The sequence below is a fragment of the Protopterus annectens genome, chromosome 6.part0 (genome assembly GCF_019279795.1).
Source record: "Protopterus annectens isolate FY-2018-M chromosome 6.part0, PAN1.0, whole genome shotgun sequence".
Taxonomy (NCBI): Eukaryota; Metazoa; Chordata; order Ceratodontiformes; family Protopteridae; genus Protopterus; species Protopterus annectens.
The window spans coordinates 488686506-488709069 of NC_056737.1; the positions used below are offsets into that span (position 1 = coordinate 488686506).

At 42.4% G+C, this 22564-nt stretch overlaps 1 protein-coding gene across 1 annotated transcript in view; it reads left to right on the forward strand.

Annotated features, from left to right (window-relative positions):
* The window catches only part of UBR1 (ubiquitin protein ligase E3 component n-recognin 1), a gene marked incomplete in the record, with an annotated part of 4571807 nt that overhangs the window by 2694017 nt on the left and 1855226 nt on the right, over positions 1-22564 (forward strand). Inside the window, 1 exon segment of the mRNA XM_044074213.1 lies at positions 18231-18330. Coding sequence (XP_043930148.1) covers positions 18231-18330 — 100 coding nt within the window.

Consider the following 22564-nt stretch of genomic DNA (forward strand, 5'->3'; position numbering starts at 1 on the left):
CTAGGTTACCCACCTTCCCCCCTTCTCTTTGCTGGGACATATCTGCACTTCTCTATCCTATACAACGCTTTTGGTGTATTTGCTTGTAGATGAAGGAAATGTTATTTTTGTGCATGCATTTCTTATTGGTTTATTTTTCAGCCTACCTATTTGGGGCACCTGACATCTGGGAAAAGAAAAACTGAAGAAAATGGCGTCGGCTGCATCTTTTATACCCCTGGTGCACTCCCGTCAGGGAAGAGGCGACAGCAACCGACGCCGGACCTAGACTTTGGTATTCTGGCCGACTGCGGGTAGCCTGCCAGCAGGATAACCCCAAGAGTAATGACTCAACAGTGAATACACTCGAACATCTACATTTATGGTAGGTACACAACTGTGCCTTCTGAAGAGTCTGTTCCAATGAGCTACCCGGGTTTTAGGTGCTAGGGATGCTGTCCCAAACAGCAAGAACGAAGGCGAGATGGACAACTTAACATAAAGAAGTTATGTACCTACCATAACGTTCTATGTTAGTTGTCTTCATCTCGCCTTCCTTCTTGCGCCCCTCCCTCCTTCCCCCTTCCTAGAGGATTGAGAGGAGTTCCTTTTGTTTTCTCTGGCTGAGTATCTTTTATTACTTCACTTGCCAGGTAATTTATGACTCTTTCCTCGTTTAGGTGTATTGGACAACCAGTTTTTAGGTAACTGGTTACTCTACTTATGTCTAGTGTGCAATATCACAAACGAGATTTGTGTAGCTGACGCTGGACATTCTGGGGTAAGGGGTAGCCTTGAGCCAGTAAACAGCTCTCGAGTTATAGAAGATGGCAGAGTTGGAGACGAAGATCGGCTCCAAACCCAAACAGAAAAAGGAAGGCGAGATGAAGACAACTAACATGGAACGTTATGGTAGGTACATAACTTCTTTTTTCTCATTATAAACTGGATGTACAATCGAGATCTTGCTCTTCCTTTGATTCCACCATTCTCTGGGAATATCCTTCATTGATACCATCCAGAGCGACTGCTTGGGAATGTGCCCCATATGTTGAATCTGACAAACATAGACAACAGTGGATATGAACGTTATGTACTTAGCATAACTATAGATATGTGTTTTATAGTTTTCATCCAGTTCATCCTCCTTCCCTCCTGCCCCCATACCAAATTGACATCTATGGCTTCCACATGACTGAGCAGTTACTACTATATAACCCTGTCTGTGAACAGTCCTATCTGTTTCCCTTTCCCCTTCTTCATTGTTGGTTTCTGTATTCTAATATGTGCTCATAATTAGGTCTTATTTATTCTGCAGGGGCATACTCAGTCTGAGGTACTAGGGTAGAGCTCTGAGAATTATTGGTAGGGAAGGAGACATAGCCCTGGAACCAGTGAAGCTTTGAAATCTGTGCCGAGGTCAAATCCTGTTGGATCTGATAACCTATATGTTGAACCGGACAAAAATCGAGTAAAATTGATCACTATGATAAGCGCATAACTTTCATTAACCGTAACAGTAGATTTGATCTCTGCTGCAGTAGTCACTCCCACCCTCTGTTTCTCTTTGTTTTCTGAGTATGTTGTTTTGTCAGGGTGGGTGTGTGGGTTTGTGTGTGCATTTATACCTGTCTTTTTAGGTAGCTTAGCTTGAGAAACCCAATGGTTTGAGTGCGTGGAAGGTGCTCTGAAGCTGGTTGGCTGTTATAACTTTGGCAGGATATAATCTACTTGGGTAATGCTACTGCAGTAGTGATCATTTGTTCATCTGTTGTTATGGCAAGATGTGTTGTCATGTCTTCTTTCCTTTTGGCCCTTCAAGATTTGGATATGCTGCTCAGGCTTCTCCCATTACCCATAATCCTTCCGTAAAAAGTATAATACCTCAGATCTCATCTCATTTGCCACTCAATTGTTACAGACATGGTCCTTGGTGATCAGGGTATTTGTGTGAGATCAGTGACTTATGGAAAAGTTTACTGTCATCTTTCCCTCAGAACAGAGTTTTTTTTCTCTACTTCATTTTTAAATTCTCTTTACCTAAAAAAAGTTATATTACTATATATTTTTATTCTTTGTTCTTGTTAAGATACATTTATCCTTTTTGGGTGCACATTGGCAGTTCTCTTCTCCGATGTTTATCGTGTTCCACTGCTGCTGTCATTACACTTGGGTTATCCTGCCATCAGGTGGTCCTGCAGTCAGCCAGAGTTCCAAGGTCTTGGTCCGGCATCGGTTGCTGTCGCTTCTTCCCTGACGTCAGTGTGCCAGGGGTATACAAGATGCATCTGATGCCATTTTCTTCAGTCTTTCTTGCCGCACAGTGCCCGAAGCAAAAGCAGTTCGCAAGTGCCGGTCGGCCGACTCCTGAGATTTTCTAAGTCAAATTTCAGATTCGAAGTCTTCAATAAAGCTAAGTACCCCGTTGGGGAAACTTTTTTCTTGCCTCAGACTGATGTCAGAAAAAGTCAATAATTGTATTTCTTGTGGGAAGCAAATACCTTATAAGGACTTTCACTCTTATGGTATTCCATGCCTAGGCCCTGATCACGACATCACTAGTTGTCGGTTTTGTGCTAGATTTAACAAACGCACTATAAAACGACGTTTTGATTTTGCTTTGCACTACTTTGGCCGAAGGTTCAATTATACAATGCCATTGGAACAACCGACGACCGCAATTCTTAAAAAACACAAAGACAAGGATAAAGACAGGCATCCGAGGTCCAAAAATTATGACGAAGCCTCTTCTAGGCCAGTCGCCGGTTCTCAGTGAGGTGCTTTCGCAGCCCCTGACACCCGCTACCTCAGAGCCACAGGCCGCCTTCGACTCCCACGTGGAGACAACTAGGCCTCTGGAAACTCAAGGTATTGGGCCTACGGAAACTAATCCCTCAGATGGGTCCGGAGCTGCTGAGCAGGCATTGGCTTTTGAGGGGAGTTTTCAGACCTTCACAAATTGCCATTAAAGCAACAGCCAAGGCAAAAACACCATTAAAGACAAAGAAGCAAGTACAGCATTCTCCTGGACAGTCCTCCATGCCTAAGAAACAGATGCTTAAAATGGCCGAAGACTTCATTACTCTGATCAAGGGTTCCCATCCCTCTCCTGAGGAAAAGGCCTAGACAGGATACAGACTATGATTCCTTTGATCAGGTTTCCATTTCCTCTGATTCCTCTTCAGACCAGGGATACTCTCTACCCCCCTGTGAGGACTTTGATGCTAAAGAATCTATCCCTTCAGCCTCTCCTCCTGAGGGGTTACTCTTTTGGGGAAACTCTACATACCATGAGGGAGCATGGAAAGTCAGGAGTATTCAGAATCCAAGAAAAGGCTCAGGGACTTTCTTTTATTGCCTCAGCACAGGCCCCTGGCTATTCCGCCTGTGCTAGATATTGTTGATGATGTGTTCTCTGAATCCAGCTCATCTCCTGATTCTTTGCCCCCTGCACCAGCCAAGCCAGATAGGTATTATAGAGTCCCTGACTCTCCCAAGTTTCTTTATAAAAACCCTTCTGCTGACACCGAAACCATTTCCCAGGGTCCCAAAGGGGTTAAGGCTTTCATTGCAAAAAATCCAGTCCCCTCTGACAGAGATTCCAGAGCACTGGATAGATGGGGGAAGAAAGTTTACACTTCTGCAACTTTAGCAGTAAGGGCTTTAAATTGCCAGTTTCACATGCTTAAGTACCAACAATATTTAATGGCTCAGTTAAAACAGAAAATGCTTGCAAGCGCAGAAGCTTCTGACTATAAAGAAATGCAGGATTTATTGCATGCAGTTGAACAGGTGGGAAAACATACTTTGCAATGTGGCTTTGATTCTTTAGAGGCCTCTTGTAGAGCCGCAGTTACAGGTTCTGTGATTCGAAGACATGCATGGTTAAAAGAACAGAGTTTACCTGATCATGTTAAGGCAAAATTATTGGATGCTCCTTTACAGCATGATACCTTGTTTGGTGTTAAGGCAGAAGAGGTGTTAAAGAAAGTGGAGGATAAAGCTAAATCTATGCAAACAGTCAAAGATTTCTTACAGGTACAGCCATCTCGATTTAGGAGAAATTGGCCTACAAAGAATTGGTCCTTTCCAGTGTCAGACAGGCCACAGAGAGGTAGATACAGATGCCGAAGAGGCAGATCTCAACCCCAAGGCTCTAACAGACAACGACAGTGGGGTTCCTCAATCTCAACCTTACAGGAAACAGTCCCAATGACTTCCTCATTCGTATGCCAAGCACTTTCCTTTTGGCAGCCCCCTTAGGGGGGAAAACTAGCACTTTTTTCTCAAAATCGGCAAACAATCACCCAAGACAAATGGGTTCTGAATATTGTGTCCCAAGGTTACAGGTTCCACTTTCACACTTTACCAAGGCTAAAAGGAATGCCAAACCTGCCACAAAATCAATGGGCAGTGGCTCAAAAACAAATTTCAGCCCTCATGGACATGAGAGCTATTCAGAAAGTACTACAACGGGAACAAGGACAAGGATTTTACTCGACTCTTCCTGGTCCCCAGAAAGGACAAAGCCTGGATACCCATACTAGACCTTTCAACTCTAAATACTTACCTGGATGTTCCGAAATTCAAAATGTTGACACTACAGCAGCTTCTTCCCATGCTGGGCAAGAAGGGCTGGCTTGTTACTTTGGACCTCAAAGAGGCATACCTGCATGTCCCTATCAGACAAGATTGCAGAAGATACCTCAGATTCAAAGCTGGTACAATGCACTACCAATTCTCTGCACTGCCCTTTGGCTTATCTACTGTGCCCAGGGTCTTTACCAAGTGCCTGGCACCAGTAATTGCATTTTGCAGACAAAAAGGAATTCAAATATATCAATACCTGGACGACTGCCTCTTTCAAGCAGAGAGAGAGAGGACATTCTTCTAAAGCATCTGGCGTTTGTAAAAAGGTTGCTAATTTCTCTAGGGTACACAGTAAACGAAAAGAAGTCAAAACTAGTGCCCTCACAACAGATAATATTCCTGGGTGCCAGCTTAAATACAATAGCCCAGATGGCTTATCTCACGCCAGACAAACAAGGATAAACTGACTCAATATTTTCAACTACTGGCAAAAAAGTCCCATCTCCCTGCAAGAAAAATTCTGCAGGCCCTGGGATTCATGGCATCCTGCATACTTACTAATACCATATGTCAGACTGCATATGAGGAAATTACAATGGTACCTAAAAAGTGTTTGGACTCAACACTCTCACAGTTTAGAAGCAGTAATACCAATAATTCCCTGCCTACAACAGAGTTTCGATGGTGGGCACAGGCATGTCACCTCAACAAGGGTCAGCCTTTCACTCTACCCACAGCCAGGCAGACTCTAACAACAGATGCTTCGGATTACGCCTGGGGAGCACACATGGCAGGAAAATGTATTCAGGGCAAGTGGACCACGGACCAAATGCATCTTCACATCAATCAAAAAGAGATGTTGGCTGTTCAAAATGGCTCAAAAACAAATTTCAGCCCTCATGGACATGAGAGCTATTCAGAAAGTACTACATATGAGGAATAATTTCCGGGACCTTCTGCATCCAGGACAATTATTATTAAAGTCAGACAACACCACAGTAATGTGGTACATGAGCAAGCAAGGGGGCACTCATTCTTATCCCCTATGCAGACAAGCCATGACCTTGTGGAACACAGCTCTAACTTATCAAGTTCATCTACAAGCACAATTCCTGCCAGGAAAGAAAAATACTCTGACGGACGATCGAAACAGAAATATCATGGACCCTCACGAATGGAAATTGAATCCACAAATCTTCAACATGGTAACGCAAAAATGGGGATGTCCAGACATAGATCTTTTTGCCTCCCCACTAAATTACCAACTACAAAAATTCTGCACAAGGACTTAGCACACACAAGCATGGAAAGTGGATGCTCTTTCGTTCAGCTGGAAAAGCCTAAAAGTTTAGGCCTTCCCACCACTGCCTCTCCTTTCAAAGGTACTCCTAAAAGCCAGACAAGAAAAAACACAGATGATCCTGATTGCTCCAGACTGGCCACGCCAGCACTGGTACCCAATCTTAAAGAACCTAGCTCAAGGCCCACCAGGGATTTTGCCTCAAATTTCACACCTTCTGACTCAGCAAAACAATCAGATCCTACATGGTCAGCTCAAAACCCTAAACCTGGCTGCATGGCAGATTCATTAGTCAAACAGGCAACACCTCTCTCTAAAGCTGTTATGGATGTCATTTTGGAGGCCAGGAGGCCTAGCACCAGGAAATCTTACTCAGAAAAATGGAAGAGATTCTGTGCCTGGAACCAGGCTCAAAGCCTTGACCCTCTTGTCCCAAACATTCCTCAGATTTTACAATACTTAACTGAGATGCTGGACAAGGGCCTATCCTTCTTATCAGTTAAGATCCACGCCTCTGCCATTTCAGCACATTACAACACGGATCCTCCATTATTCTCTCATCCCTTGCTAAAGCAGTACCTCAGAGGGGCTAAAAACACAAGTCCACCCCGGAGAGCACCAACACCAACCTGGGACCTCAATTTTGTTTTGGAAAAACTGCCACTGCCACCTTTTGAGCCAGCCAATACAGCCGATCTAAAATTGTTATCATGGAAAACGGCTCTGCTCCTGGCAGTAACTTCAGCACAAAGAGTCTCAGAGCTACAGGCATTAATGGCAGTGGAACCTTTTATAATTTTTCATCAGGACAGGGTTCCTTTAAGGACAAACCCTACCTTTATGGCAAAGGTGATATCTAGTGTGGCTCTTAACCAAACCATCCATTTGCCAACTTTTTATCCAAACCCCCAGAATAAAGGGGAGAAACCTCTGCACTCTTTGGACATGCACAGGCAGCTACGCTTCTGCTTGGACAAAACAAAAGCTTTCAAGAAAACTGAGCAACTGTTTGTAGCATATGCTGCAGGATCACAGGGCAAGGCTATCTCAAAGCAGTCTATTTCCAAATGGATAGGACACTGTATTCATTACTGCTAGACACAGCATGGAAAATCAGTCCCTAATAACATTAGGCCACATTCTACCAGAGCAACAGCCACTTCAACAGCCTTTCTCAGAGGAGTACCAACCAAGGAAATTTTGGAGGCTGCAACTTGGAGTTCAGTGCGCACCTTTACCAAGCGTTACCACTTGCCTCTTTACTCTAAATCCAGAGCAGGATTTGCCACTGCAGTTCTGCAGGGCATCATAGCCAATCCTAACTCTTTATAGACCAGCCACCCAACCTTAGCTTTGGGATTCTACCCAAGTGTAATGACTGCAGCAGTGTAACACGATGAACATAGTACAGTTTTGTACCTACCATAAATGTAGATGTTCGAGTGTTCACACTGCTGCAGTCCAGGTTACCCTCCCTCCATCCCCTCTGTCCTAGCTGGACTTTTCTATACCTTTCTATCCTATACAACCTTTGTGGTGTATTTGCTTTTAACTGAAGGTATTATTTTTATTTTTTATATATGTTTTATTAGCAATATGTTTTGCCTACCTGCTTGGGGGCACCTGACATCTGGGGCAAGAAAAACTGAAGAAAATGGCGTCGGATGCATCTTGTATACCCCTGGCGCACTGACGTCAGGGAAGAAGCGACAGCAACCGACGCCGGGCCAAGACTTTGGAACTCTGGCTGACTGCGGGACTGCCTGACGGCAGGATAACCCAAGTGTAATGACTGCAGCAGTGTGAACACTCGAACATCTACATTTATGGTAGGTACAAAACTGTACTTTTCATCTCCTTTTTCACCCTAGTGTTCTTTCTGCTTTTTGGGTGACTGTTTTGACTGTTACACCTGTTTTGACAGTTTCACTGTTTCCTTATAGATTTGTCAGTATGTTTGAAAAAAACATAGGTTTATACTAGGCTATCTGCCCTAAGGCATTTATAAGCCTAGCCCAAATTTTTGTGGCTTACGCCACCCCTTATATGAAAAAATACTGTGCCCATTAGTTTGTTGTGCCTCTGTCCAGCAGTGACACAGAGATGATTCCCGGGATAAACCTACGATCTCCCATCCACAGGTCAAGATTTCTCTTGAACAGAGCCAGCGAGGTGCTCTGCCTCATATGGATCGGGATTTTATTCCACAGCATAGGGAGTCTCTGAGTGATAAATCTATCCCTCCAGCACGTCCTATTTATATCCGTGCTAAGGTTTAAGTCGCTAGCTCTAGTGGTTTTGGTGGATTTGGATTTCTTGAGGTGGAGCATGTCCATTAATTCCGGGTTGGACATGGCCTTGTATGTCAGGCACATGTCACCTCTGAGCAGACGGTATGCAACTGAATAGAGCTGGAGTTTCTTCAATCTGGCAGCATATGACAGATTTTGGAGTCCCTTTATCCTTTTGGTGAGGAACTTTTGGGGTCTCTCCAATTGCTGCAGATGTCGGGTGAGATACATCCCGAATGGGGCATTGTACTCGATCATTGGTCTGATAAGTGAAGAGTACAGGGGAACAATGACCTCACTAGATCTGGATGTGTATCCCTTTATGATCAGGTGGGCAATGTAGAAGGTCTTTCTAACCACTTTAGCAACGTGAGTGTCAAAAGAAAGGCCACTGTCAACCTGGGTCCCCAGGTCCCTGATAACCTCTTCTGTGCTTAGTGGATTGCCACCTATATGGTAGCTTGGGGTTACCTTGTTTTTCCCGAAGGGTATGACTATACATTTTTGGCGCTTAACTTCAGGCCATGGCTCTGGCACCAGCTATCTGTTTCCATGAGTCCCTTCTGAAGGATATCTGTGTCCGATGCACTTTCCACTATGGCGCCCAGTTTGCAGTCGCCTGCAAACTTTGTCAGCCAAAGTCCTCCCATGTTGGCCTGTACTTCTGAGAAGTAGATGCCGAACAATAGAGGGCCAAGGACCGAGTCCTGTGGGACACCACTTGTGACCGCTTGGAGTCTGACATAGCGCCAGCAACTCTAACCCTGTGGGTTCTGTCCTTAAGCCAGTTTGCAACCCATCTTGTGACATATGGGTTTACATTTAAGCTGGTAAGTTTTTCTACAATACCCGAGTGGGGTATTGTGTCGAAGGCCTTTGCAAGGTCAAGGTAGGCTGTATGGACTGCCTTTCCCTCATCAATGGCCTTGGTGACTGTTTCGAAGAAGTCGACCAAGTTCAAAAGGCATGATCTGCCCTTGACGAAGCCAAACTGGGTCGGGTCCAATGTCTGCAAGTCCCCTATATCTTTGTTTATGAGCTCCATTATGATCCTCTCCATAGCTTTGCAGACTAGACTTGTTAAGCTTATGGGGCGGTTATTACCAGCGTCCGTAGAGGCACCGCCTTTGTGGAGTGGGACCACAGTTGCCGTACGCCACTCCTTGGGCAAGTATCCTGTGGTAAGGCTGAGATTAAACAGCTGCCTTGATCCGGTTTCAAAAAGTGTGTGGCTTGTGGTCACAAGCTGCCTCACTCCGATGCACGTATTAAATGCATTTACTGTGTGGGAGCTGCACAATTCAATGAAAAGGGCAGCGTTTGCCAGACTCCTGTTCACAGAGCCAATGTGGCCCATGTTGAGTGGAGAAACAAATTGGTAAGTTGGTATTAAAGGGGCTTCTCCCTTCCTGTGCTGGAGAAGCACCTCCATCTCACTGTTCTGTGGCAGCTTCTGCCCCTTTTTTTCTTTTTTTTACAGATATATATATATATATATATATATATAAAACAGATCCTGCTTAGGAGCAAGAAAGCAAAAGAGAATGTAGGAAAAACGAGTTTTCTCTGGTTTGTTCCCCTTCATCAAATCTGTCTCCCAAGCTGTAAAAATCAGATCAAATCCAGTACTCTTCTGTTTAAGTGTAATTTTTCTCTTCGTGGCCAGTATCTCCTAAATTGAGATCCTCTCTTCTCCAGGAAAGATCTTATTATCGGGTCTCTAGGCCTTCCTCTACTGCTTCTCCTTTCTACTCTGGTAGATCTTTCAGGAGTCTTACTGAGGCTGACATGGACACGATGACGAGGAAATTCCACAGGACCCAGATCCATATGAGAGCCCTCCTGACTCCAACCCCTGCCAGGACCAGGGGGACTGACCAGTTCTCTTCATCAGGTTATTGCCCCTTCCCCGGACCATTCTTCTGGATCATGTCAGTTGGACCAGAGTTCACTCCTGGATATGCCTTCTTTGGATCTGAATACATCGGTTTCTTTGACTCCAATGGTGTCTTTAATTTAGTTGGCTCCATACACTTCAGATCCTATCGAATATCAGGGCCGAGTGGTTGGCATTGGGTCTTGCAGAAGAGAGCTCAGTGCTTAGATCTTGATAGCCATTTCTTTCTTTTGGAGCTTCAGCATTAGACAGCTTGGCCCTCATATCAGTTTGGGAGCCAAGACAGCCAGTTCCTCAATGCCAGTGTTCTGTAGGGGCCACATCTCATTTTGTAAGAGACCCTGATTCAATCTCTGGCTGGGCCTTTAAGGTTTTTGAAAGAGTACTGTCTCTGCTCCAGAAAGCAGACATCACTTTTGAGCTCATATTCATCTCTCTCCCATCTGACCTCCTCAGGTCTTGAGTTTCTTCATCCTGTCCTGTCAGGACAGCCATTTTCCAAAAGCTTTCACCCCATCCATGCTGAGAGAACCCCCCACCATCTTGAGAGTCCTGTCTGGAACATCCCACCAGAGAGATGCATCAGAAACGTGTGCAAAAGGAGTTGCATTGATTTCCCAATAGGAATCACTGACCGAAGATACTGACTTCAATGAATGGTAAGGGTCCCTAAGAGCCCCTCTTGAGGTAATGTCATTTAGAGAGATTTTACCTCTCCGGTAGAAAAGGGGGAGGTCCTCTGAAGCTGTTTCCCAAGAGGAGTCAGTATTCCTCTAGGCTGTTGCAGCTGGCCCATCTATTGCTTGGGTGGTCCCTCACACAGATGAGATGGTAGACCTCATCTCAAAGTAGGCATAGAAGGAGCCAAACATAGCAGAACAGAACCAATTCCCTGCAAGCTTGACAAATTCGTAATGTAGCAAAGGACCAGCCATGCATTCCATGGTGGTGACTGCAGCCACCAAAAAGGAATTGGCAGAAGCAAGTTTCACTGTCCATTGGACATATTTGGGGAGCGAGTCTATGCTGCAGCAACTTACACCATCAGGGAGCTAAACTACCTGGCACATCCCTCTCTGCTGAGCAGAGAAAATCCGTCCACTCACAATTGGCTACCTTCTAGTCAATGGAACGTACTTCCAGTGCCACTGAAGGAGCTTTTAGAGCTGGAGGCATTGGCTTAACCATTAGGAGACATGCATGAATGCAATTTTGTGTAGCATTTTAAGATGTCCTTTGTCAACACCTCCAGTGATCAAACCACATTCTCAGTGTGAAAGTGAAGAAAATGCTTTCCAGTAGTAAACAAGGAGGTAATGCCCTCTCTTCCACAAGAATCAAGTTTTTAAATCCCCCCTCACCCCCAGGGACTTTTTCAAGAGACCAAAAGGATGGGAAGAAACTGTGGTTCTGTAAGTTGCAGGGGTATCTTCCCGACACCTCTGAAGAGGGACCTCTGGAGAGAGGTGGGAATTTAAATGATAGATGTTGCCCCTGTGTTAGAGGTGGTCTGCAGAACCAGGGCCCTTCCTCAGTGAGGCCTTACCAGCATTCCTGAATACTTGCCTGACTGCCTCTCTGGGGATGTAGTTGGGTGGTTCTTGTTCCTGCATCCATCGACCTTGACATTCATCACTCAGGATATCGGGGTGCAGAAGATAGTATCCAGAGGCTATTTCATTCCCTTTCTTTTAATCCACTTTACTTTCAAAGAAACTTTCTGATGTTCCATCCTCACAAAGGAAAGCAGTTGTTTTAGAGATAAAAAAGCTTATAAAAATTGAGTCATCCAAGAAGTCTCACCAGACCAGAGAGGATCCAGAATTTACTAAAGATTATTTTTAGTGCCGAAGAAAATGTGAACCTGAGGCCTTTCTTGGACCCAAGTCATCTAAAGTTTGTGAAATTAAATTTCAAATAGACACAGTGTAGTCTATTTTTCCATTGCTTGGCAAGGATGATTGGATGTACTCGATCAACATCCAGGATGCATACTACCACTTAAAGATGGACAGGTGATCCAGGAGGTTTATTTGCTTCAGGCTGGCAGCCAGTTTAATTTCCCTGCCCTTTGGTCTCACCACAGCCCCCCAGGTGTTCAATATGTGCATGAAAATGGTTGCAGCTCACTGCAGACTGCATGGGTTCTGGGTGTTCCCTTATCTGGAAGACTGGCTTATCACCACTCACTGCAGGGATCTCATGCCAGCAAATCCTTGCTTCTCCTTTTGTTCAGCTCTGGACATCACAGTGAATACAGTGAAGTACAAGCTTCAGCTCATCCAGACCTTGGGATTCATTGGAGCACTTTTATATACAAAACTTCAGGTTGCCGAACATCCTGAAGCCAGGATTTCAATGATCCACAAACAAGACTGCCTCTCCTATGGAACAGGCTTCCTATCCATGTGAAGCTGAGTTCGTCTTTTACCCAGGTTAAGCACAACCTGGTCAAGTGAATGGAGAATAGGAAATTTTCACCGGGCCGGGCACCCATGTTACTTATAGACAGAGGTAGCTTATAAATGCCTGGCTGTCAATGTCCTTTTTGGATACAGGACATGATTATTCTTTCTGGAAACTTGGCTAGGCTTACAAAGACTCCCGGGTCATTAGCCTAGTAACAGTTAATGTATCGATCAGAGGCCCCCCCCCACCCTTCATTTTTCACCTCTCTTCCCTCGTATATCCTCTTAATTAACCTTATTATTGTGTCAGGGAATGCCAGTCCTTCCATTGTTGTACTCCTAAAATCCCAGCTTAGTCTGCCGAGTGTTTTTTCTGCATCAAGACCCACCAATAATAGTGGTATTTTCTTATTTTTTCCTTCCCTCTGGGTCATCATTGCTCTGTTAATGCTGTCAAATGTTTGCTTCCCTGCCGTAAACCTCATTTATCCAAATCTGTCACTTTCGGCATCACTTTTCCCATTCTTTTGGCCATTGTAGACATAAACACTGTATAAACATGGTTTAGAATCGAAATGGGCTTATAAAGCTGGGTCTGATAACTTTAATGTCTTTAGGTATTACAATACGGTACAGCTTTCTTCCAGGGTGTTGGTGATTTGCCTCCTTTTAAAATACTATTAAACAAAACCTTCCAGATCTTTATCACTTTATTTCCTTCAAGCTTCCAAACTTCTATAGGAATGGATTGGTTATACATCACCATTTTTATCTTATCTTCTGTTATCCCAATTGTTATTTTTTGAGCCTCATTTGTCTGTAACCTTGGTATGTTTAATTCTTTCATAAACGTTTCCATTTGTACTGTCTTGATTTCCAAATTTCTCCACTTTATACAGATTTTCATAAAAATTGCAGAAATGTTTATAATAGTTCTACAGGATCTCTGGTTATTTTCCTTGCTTATAGGCTACATAAGCTTGACAGCAACCCTTTCTTCTTTCAGTTGCCTGAGTCATCGTGCTCTGGAGTTATAATGAGAAAACTGTTGCTTAACAGCAGTCTTTCCAAACCCATGGAATATTATCCAGGTAGTCCCTTATTTTCTCTTTAGTATTCTGCAGTTGTGCCTCTTCATGTTTTGTGAGATTCCTCTTTTTCTGCAATACTTCAACCTTTGTCAGTCACTCTAAATAATTCTTGTTGTTACTTAAGTATATATATATTTTTTAATCTCTGCCCTATTTTTAAACTCCACTTTCATTTTATCCTATTCTCTAACTATATTTTCTCAAGAAATTTCTGTCTTCCCTAATAACTCCTGAATAATTTCCACTGCTCATTCATTAAATTCCTGTCTGTTTAACAGGTAGGTGGGAAAGAGCCATTGCCTCATTTTTATGTCATTACCCTGCATTTTTATTTTAGTTGTTATTGGTGCGTGATCTGAAATAGTTTTTGGATGAGTATCAAAACTTTCAATTAAATGTACACGTTCCTGTGAAATATAATTTCTGGCTAGCCTAACCTAGTTCTTGTACGTTGGGGAATCATTTGTAAATAATTTGAGCTCCTACTACTGAATGCACATCTTCCATATGAAATATTTTCATAAATGTCTTCAACAAAAATCTTCCCTCTTTTGTTATATTTTCCCTTCTTGCCCCCCCACCCCCACACAGATACATCTTCAGTGTTGCAAATCAAATTCCAGTCTCCCATCATTCAGTAATATTCTCTGCTGAAAGATGGTTATTTCTCCCAGAATTTTCTTAAGCTCCATTGTAGTACTTTTAAGTGAAATATAAATACATGCCAGCGTAATCTTCCTCCCCTGCCAGTAGCCCCTTACTACTACAAGTCTACCATTATTATCCTTTTTTCCTCACCTGTCACAATTGGAGCCCTTTTAGCAGTTAATGTAAGTACTTCTCTTTTCCTTTGTCCCAGATACTCAGTTGAGTAACCATCTTGAAATGCTTATACAAATGCCTTTAACAACAGAGGGGTAGGTTTAGGATCATAATTAGTGCCTTTATGGCCTGCATTGCTTGATGCAGGCAGAGGCACAGAACACCCCTGTAGCTGTCTGTATGATGGGCCTTTCCAGTCAGCTTTTGCTTCATTGGGAAGGGAGCATGGTAGTCCAGAGGCACAGAGAATGCAAAAAAAAAAAAATCTACTATCCCCCCCAACTGGAACAATTCTGAACAGTATTGTTCAGTGTTATCAGGATTTGCAGAATTCTTTGTATGCTTATTTTCAGCAGAAACATTGTTCTCGTTGTAGCATTTTTTTCTCCAGGAAGTGTTTTGTCTTTCTTTGCTTGATAACTAATTTCTTGTTACGGAGCCTTGTAAAAATCATCTTGGAGGTCTCTGCAAGAAGGTTACATTCAGATAACTTACTGCAAGGCATTAGGGTCCATTTTGAGAATATGCATCTCAGCATCATCATAGATTATTAAAATTAGTAATATAGTCCCATCCTGCTCAGCTCATCTGTTCCTGTTCATTTATGAATTCCTTACTGTCGACTTGTCCTTTTGGTGGCTTTACTGGATACTGGTCAGGTCACACTTTGTTGATGCAGTTCTTTAGACATACAAGAAAGGGTAATCAGGTTGCTGGAAGAATCCCAAAGTAAAGCTACTGACTCTTGATGTCTCCAAGTCTTTTGGGATTCTAATACCATGACTGGAATTGACCCCACTCCTAAGTCAAAGTATGGTTAAAGTTCATGAAATTAGTATTGTTTCAGTCTTTGAAGTTAGCCAGAAGTGCTCTTTGCAGCACCTGCAGTGTACCTAGAATTGACTCCTCCTGCAATTCATATGAAGTTACATGTATTGGTATAAGTATGATTAAGACCCATTGTTCCTACTACTATTGGATCTGTGTGGGTATCCTCCTTCCACATTGTTCTCATTTTTGCCTGTAAATCCTGGTATTTTATGACTTTGTCTCTCTCTGTATGTAAAACACTGGAGTCACTCTGTGTGGCAATTTCAGTGATCAAGTCTACGTTTGTCTTCTTTTCACAGACTACTATATCTCATTTTCTCGCATCTGTTTTTGAACCTGTTGATAGTGGGTGATCCCACATGTTATAAACTTCCTCATTTTCTATGCTTGGTAGCTCATGTTTCCAATGTTTTTCAGCTACTTCAGTATTATAATGTTTGCACAATCCCTAATACAACAGTCTTGCCACATTATTATGCCTTTCAGTATACAGTCCTTTTGCCAGTAGTATATCGCATCCAGCAACAAGATGTTTGACTGTTTCCAGTTTTTTGCAAAACCTACATTTGTCTATTTCTCCCACATGTTCAATGGACTTTGTAAACCAGTGTGTACGTAGTCCACTATCTTGGGCTGCCAATATTAACCTTTCATCTTTTGGTTTAAATTTGCCTCTCCTTAACCATTCCTGGGTTGATCACTGATCGACAGATCGACACAAGGTTGTTCCAAGAGTTCTGTACTTGCAACTAAGCTACTAGAAGGGTGCATTAGATGGAAGGGAAGGTATCTGAGCTGGAATTATAGAAGCTGGATGTCTCCTCACAATGATAAAAAAATCACTGAACCCACAGACATTGCCAACATACTGGCAGACAGGTTCAGTGCAAATTTCTCCCCTCCCTCCCCCCCAAAAGGAGAAATATCTATCCCACCAGAGTCTAGCCTCCCAAATATCTCAGATGCCCAGGTGAGAGCTGCTCTCTCTAAAGCAAAAAACACAGCATCAATAGGACCGGACGGTGTCCCCGGCTGTGTGCTACACGAACTCAATGAGGAACTAAACCCACACATAAGGCTGCTGTTTAATATTAGCCTTACTACAGGATACATACCCAAAGAATGGCATACGGCAACTGTGGTCCCACTCCACAAAGGCGGTGCTTCTACGGACCCTGGAAATTATCGCCCCATAAGCTTGACGAGCCTTGTCTGCAAAGCTATGGAGAGGATCATAATGGAACTCATAAATAAAGACATTGGGGACCTACAGACATTGGATCCTACCCAATTTGGCTTTGTCAAGGGCAGATCCTGCCTCTTGAACTTGGTCGACTTTTTCGAAATGGTCACTAAGGCCATTGATGAGGGTAAGGCAGTTCACACAGCCTACCTTGACCTAGCAAAAGCGTTCGACACAATACCCCACTCGGGCATCATAGAAAAGCTCACCAGCTTAGATGTAAACCCATATGTCACAAGATGGGTTGCAAACTGGCTCAAGGACAGAACACACAGGGTTAGAGTTGCTGGTGCCATGTCAGACTCTAAGCCGGTCACGAGCGGTGTCCCACAGGGCTCAGTCCTGGGCCCCCTCTTGTTCGGCATTTATTTTTCTGAAGTGCAGGCAAACATAGAGGGATTGTGGCTGACAAAATTTGCAGATGACTGCAAACTGGGCACCATAATTGACACTCCATCAGACACAGACATCCTCCAGAGAGGTCTCATAGAAATGGATAACTGGTGCCAGAGCCATGGCCTTAAGCTAAATGCCAAAAAATGTATAGTCATACCCTTTGGGAAAAACAAGGTAACACCTAATTACCACATAGGTGGTAATCCATTAAACACTGAAGAAGTTATCAGGGACCTGGGGACCCAAGTTGACAGTAACCTCTCTTTTGACACTCACATTGCCAAAGTGGTTAGGAAGACCTTCTACATTGCCCACCTGATCATGAAGGGATTCACATCCAGATCAGGAGAGGTCATTGTACCCCTCTACTCTTCACTTATCAGACCAATGATTGAGTACAACGCCCCATTCGGAATGTACCTTACCCGACACCTGCAGCAGTTGGAAAGACCCCAAAATGTCATACAACGCCCGACTGAAGAAACTCCAGCTCTATTCAGTCGCATACCGTCTGCTCAGAGGTGATCTGTGCCTGACATACAAGGCCATGTCCAACCCGGAATTAATGGACATGCTCCACCTCAAAAAATCCAAATCCACCAGAGCCATGAGAGCAAGAGACTTAAACCTCAACACGGATATAAATAGGACGTGCTGGAGGGACAGATTCATCACCCAGAGACTCCCTACACTATGGAACAGAATCCCAGTCCATGTGAGGCAGAGCCCCTCACTGACTCTGTTCAAGAGAAATCTTGACGAGTGGATGGGAGATCGTAGATTTACCCTGGGAATCATCTCTGTGTCACTGCTGGACAGAGGCACAGCAAACTAATGGGTATAGTATTCTCATCCTAAGGGGTGGTGAAAGCCACACACACTCTGGCTAGGCTTATAAATGCCCTAGGGCAGATAGCCTAGTATGAACCTATGACAAAATTTTTTTTTTGGCGGGGAGGGGGGGCATGATGCAAGTGCGTAAGATCCATCTGAGGGAAGAAATGAAGTATCTATCCTAAATTGGAAGAATGGTGGAAAGTAGAGATGGAACACATAATTTTGTAGGGATCCTGTGCTCCACGGATCTACCACTAAAACATGAGTGTTTGCAGAGATGACTGTGAACCCATGGAATAAATTTTAACAGTGGATGGAGGACACAGAATCCATGGAGTCATTCAAGAGGCATGGACGAGATGGAGAAGAGGGCATGATGAAGACTGGGTTGCTGCTGAAGGTAGGTTATAAAGCAGACCATATAGGTTTATTAATGCCTTCTGTCAAGCAAATTTAATGTACTTGCAGTAAGTGTAAAATATTCCATTTGTTTATATTTTGTGTATTGATGGTTTCAGTTTTTGTTTTCTTATGTTGTTTGACAGATACTTCACTTAATTTCCCTAGCGTTACTGGAAGAAAAGCAGCAACTGGAGAATGAACCAGAGGAGGAAGTGAGCTTTGACTTTTATCAAAAAGCAACAAGTAAGCTTATCAATTGCAGAACTATCTCTTTCATTAAATTTGTTTTAGCATAGGAGGCAGTGGGTGCAAAGTCACACATGTAGATCATAGACCCTGGTATAATAAAAATGGGGTTGAATTTTGTGCATTTTTCCAAAGCTTCACTGTCACTGCTTGACAACTTTTTGATAACCAAATAGTGTTTTTTTAACTGATCCTTTGCTGACCATTGAACCCTGTCCTTTCCCTAGCTACTGCATAGATCTATTACTACTTTTTCCCTGGAAAGAGCGACTCAGGTGCGATGGACTTGTGAGCTGCCATCCTCCCACTAGGATTATAGGAATTCCCCCATAACCTGATTTGTTCCATGTTTGTGGTTTGTGGCTTCTACATTTGCTGCTTTGAGTCCATATGGATGAAACCATGCAATCCTTACCCTTACCAATGTTACACACTGCTGAAGCAGCACAGACTCGGTCGCATACAACTTGGGTCAAACTCCTGCTGTCCGGGTGGTGTTACCCAAACAGCAGTTGCCATTTTTTAATTTATCTGACTGTTTTTGCTGATTTTTTTTCCCTTCCCTTCTCACATTCCCACTTATTAGACTAGTTAAGTTGCTGAGCTCCCTTACCCCTTTGAACCTTTACTGTTTTTTAGCAACGATTAACGATTAATGCTTGCATTCACTTTTCTAGGCAGAAGTACACTACACATGTATTTTTGTGGTAGGTTAGTTAACCTTTCGGGATGTCTTCTGTTTTTGTTTTGTTCTTTACTTTGATTTGGAGGGGGGGGCTCATCTTTAACAGCTTGGTTTGGGTCACTTTTGTTTCTTTATAATTGCTGTTTTCACCTGTCTTGTTTTACCTGTTTGGATTGCTGTTCATTGTGTGCTTTTACATAATGTACAGTGCCTCTGGGTGTCACAAATGCTCTGAATATGGGCACAAAATCCCTACTCAGGATGTTTACAAGCTGTGCATCGTCTGGGTCAGAATCATTATAGGTAGAATGTACTGTGTGTAAACATTTTGGCCAGTGGACCGTCTGGAAAAGAATAAGTGAGTTGGCTGTGAAGGACAGTCTTCCTGAAGAGAGAGAGAAAAAGTTTCATTTCAAGGTTGTATCAACCACTTCAGGGACTTCATTCCTTTAGACAGTGTTCCCTGTGCTGAGGCTTCTGCCGGCACTGATTGCACTCTGAAGAAAAAAATTCACTAGGTTTTTCTGTGACATGGAGCTTAAATACCCAAAGAGTCAGCCAGGTTACTGTAGGAGCCCCTGTTTGAAAGTAGATCAGATGATGCAGTTCTTATCAAGAGCTAAATAGACTTTGTTGTCCTTCCTTCCCCCTTCTGTTTCTTGTAAATTTGGTCATATCTGCCTTTAGTCAGTATCTGTTTAGTCAACACAACTTGGTCATCTAAGCAGATGGTTGATAGGGAGTGTACAGTTGCAGAATTATTGGGGTTGGGAGTATGCCCTTTACCTGATATTTAGTCTCAAAATTTGTGTAAATAATTACCAAGGGGGTTGCATTTCCATGGATACTGTCTGTGACTGAGTTTCAGCAGTTTTTCTATAGTAGCTATTTGAATGTGTAGCCTAAGGGAGCTGCTGTCTCTCGCTGCACATCTGGCTGTTGCTCATATTATAGCCATATGGCTGTGTGTGTGATTTTTACATTGTTGAGGTGCTTCTGTGACACATGCTGCTACTACTGCACTCTAGTAAGCTGTTTTGTAAATGCAAAACCCGTTGAAGGCTTGTATCATAGTTGTTGAACTGTAACCCATCATTTGTTTTCATACTTGTTTTCAGATTTGACAGTGTCTCCCTTTCTTATACATGCTGCTAAACTATGTACCCAGTTTCTTCTCTGTAGGTTTTAGTGTAATCTGTTTGTCATTCTTCCTGTTTTTAAGAAATAGTAAAGAGAAGAGCTCGACTTGAGACGGGGTTTTCTTGCTGGTCCTCTACCCTTTTCTTTCACCTTTCTAGTTACAGACTTTTTTTTTGTGTGGCATCTTTGTTTACTTTGGAGCAGTGTATGGTCAGATTTAGTCCTTCATGATGGGCAGTGGCTTGATTTGCAGTTGTGACTGACTTTTAATTCGTTACAACCTAGTGATACCTCCCGGTGCTTCTATAGTTCTATCCTACTGACACCTCTAAGTGTTTAACACAACCTTTTCAAATTTGCATTAATTTCAAAATTATGCTACATACAAGCTACTGAATTAGTTCATCTTAAAGATTACATGATGTGCAACACAATTGCACCAATACATGACACCTGTCTTGTGCTGCTTAAGAGATGTTCATTGTTGTTCATATGCTGTCTATATTGTCATAATTTTAGTATTTTTCTAAGTATCTCGGCAGCCACGTAACACAGAGTGCTGCTTAGCCCCGTATGAAAGCTCACCGACGGACAAAGAAAATGCTGCTTGGCAGTATGTGTGTGTAGCCTGAGTGGTTACTGAGATTGCAAAATTTAATATTTGGTGTGTTTGTTATGACTTACAAAATCCAGTTTAAGACCCAAGATCTAGTGAGCACTACCAATGTAAACATTTGTTTGTGTTGTGCATTTTACCATTTACATTTCCTTAGTATCCCTTATGGCTCCACAGATATGAATATTGGTTTGAAATGTGACACTACAGTTTGGCTTTGTCAAAAAGCCCAAAACTCTGTCATTGAGATTTGGCAGTACAAATCTATAGAGTTGTATATATGTGTGTATGTGTGTGTGTATGTATGTGTATGTATATATATATATATATATATATATATATATATATATATATATGTATATATGCATGCACACACACATATATATGTGTATGTGTATATATATATATATATCTGGAACAAGGGGGTACTTCCACTTATAAACCCCACTGTGGGATGTATAAATGTGAATCTTGTTCTTGGTGTAAATACATTAAGACCGCTAGTTCCATTCAAATAAGGAAACATAGGATTTACATTAACAATAAATTTAGCTGCAACTCTAAAGGGGTGATTTATTTGGGAATCTGTGCCCTTTGTACATCATTTTATGTGGGCAAAACAGATAGAATTTTCAAGAATCGTGTTCATGAACATATTTATGCCATTAACAAGCAGAACCTCCTTAATGCTTTGGCTAGACATGTTACACAAAACCCTGGTCACAATTTTCAGTTTGTGATTATAACACTGAGAGGGGAGGTCCATCTACCCTTAAACTAGAAGAGAAGGAAATTCTATGGCAGCTTAAGCTTGATGCAAACACACCACCAGGGCTGAATGAAATGATATCAATTAAAAGTTTGTTGAAATTAAAAGCACTACGCAGGTAGTTGGTACTACCATGCATATATGTATACACATGTATGTTTTAAAATTTTTTTATAACATATATAATTTTCAATAATTATGTAGTTAATATTAAGTTATGTGGTTCTATATGTGCATTTTTCTTTAAAAAATTTAGTGTTTAATTGAATAATTGAATTATACAATTATGACATCATATTGTATTATACTATTTAAGTAATGTAACATGATGGCTGTTTTATCTGAAGAAGTTTACAATTTGCCAGTAAACGAAAGCGCTAATCCATTTGGACAGTTGCCAGTGTGGTTTGTCTCCAATTTTGGTTTATATATATATATATATATATATATATATATATATATATATATATATATATATATATATATATATATATATATACAGTGAATATAAAATGTTTACACACCCGTTAAAATGCCAAGATCTGAAGTAGTTAACTTTATTTGTTCATCAACCTGTGGGTATCTGATCCACATATCGGATCAGAGCTGGCAGCTTTAAACAACTAAGATCTGAGCTCCAAGCTCCTCCCCTTTACCCATAATCCCCTGCCATCCCTCTCTGACCTCAGATCTCGTTTGCCGCGGTTGAATCAGCAGCTTTGAACGAGTTCCAGGTGTGGGAGTTAGTCGTTTAGTGAGAAAAAAATCCTTTTTATCTACTTTTTTCTTGTAGCATAAATTTCTTGTGTGTGTGTGTTGCTCCCTATTTAGAGTTTCTAGTCTCTTAAAATTTGTTAACTTAACTTTTAAGTGTAGTTTATTTTTCCTACCCTCCCCCTGTGTGTGTGAAGGCGTGTGTTTGGGCCTAGTGTTTTTTTTAGTCATCATGTCTCAGGCCCCGAAAACCTTCTTCTCTAAATGCACCGAGTGTGGCCATAAGCTATCCCCAGCGGATGGCCAC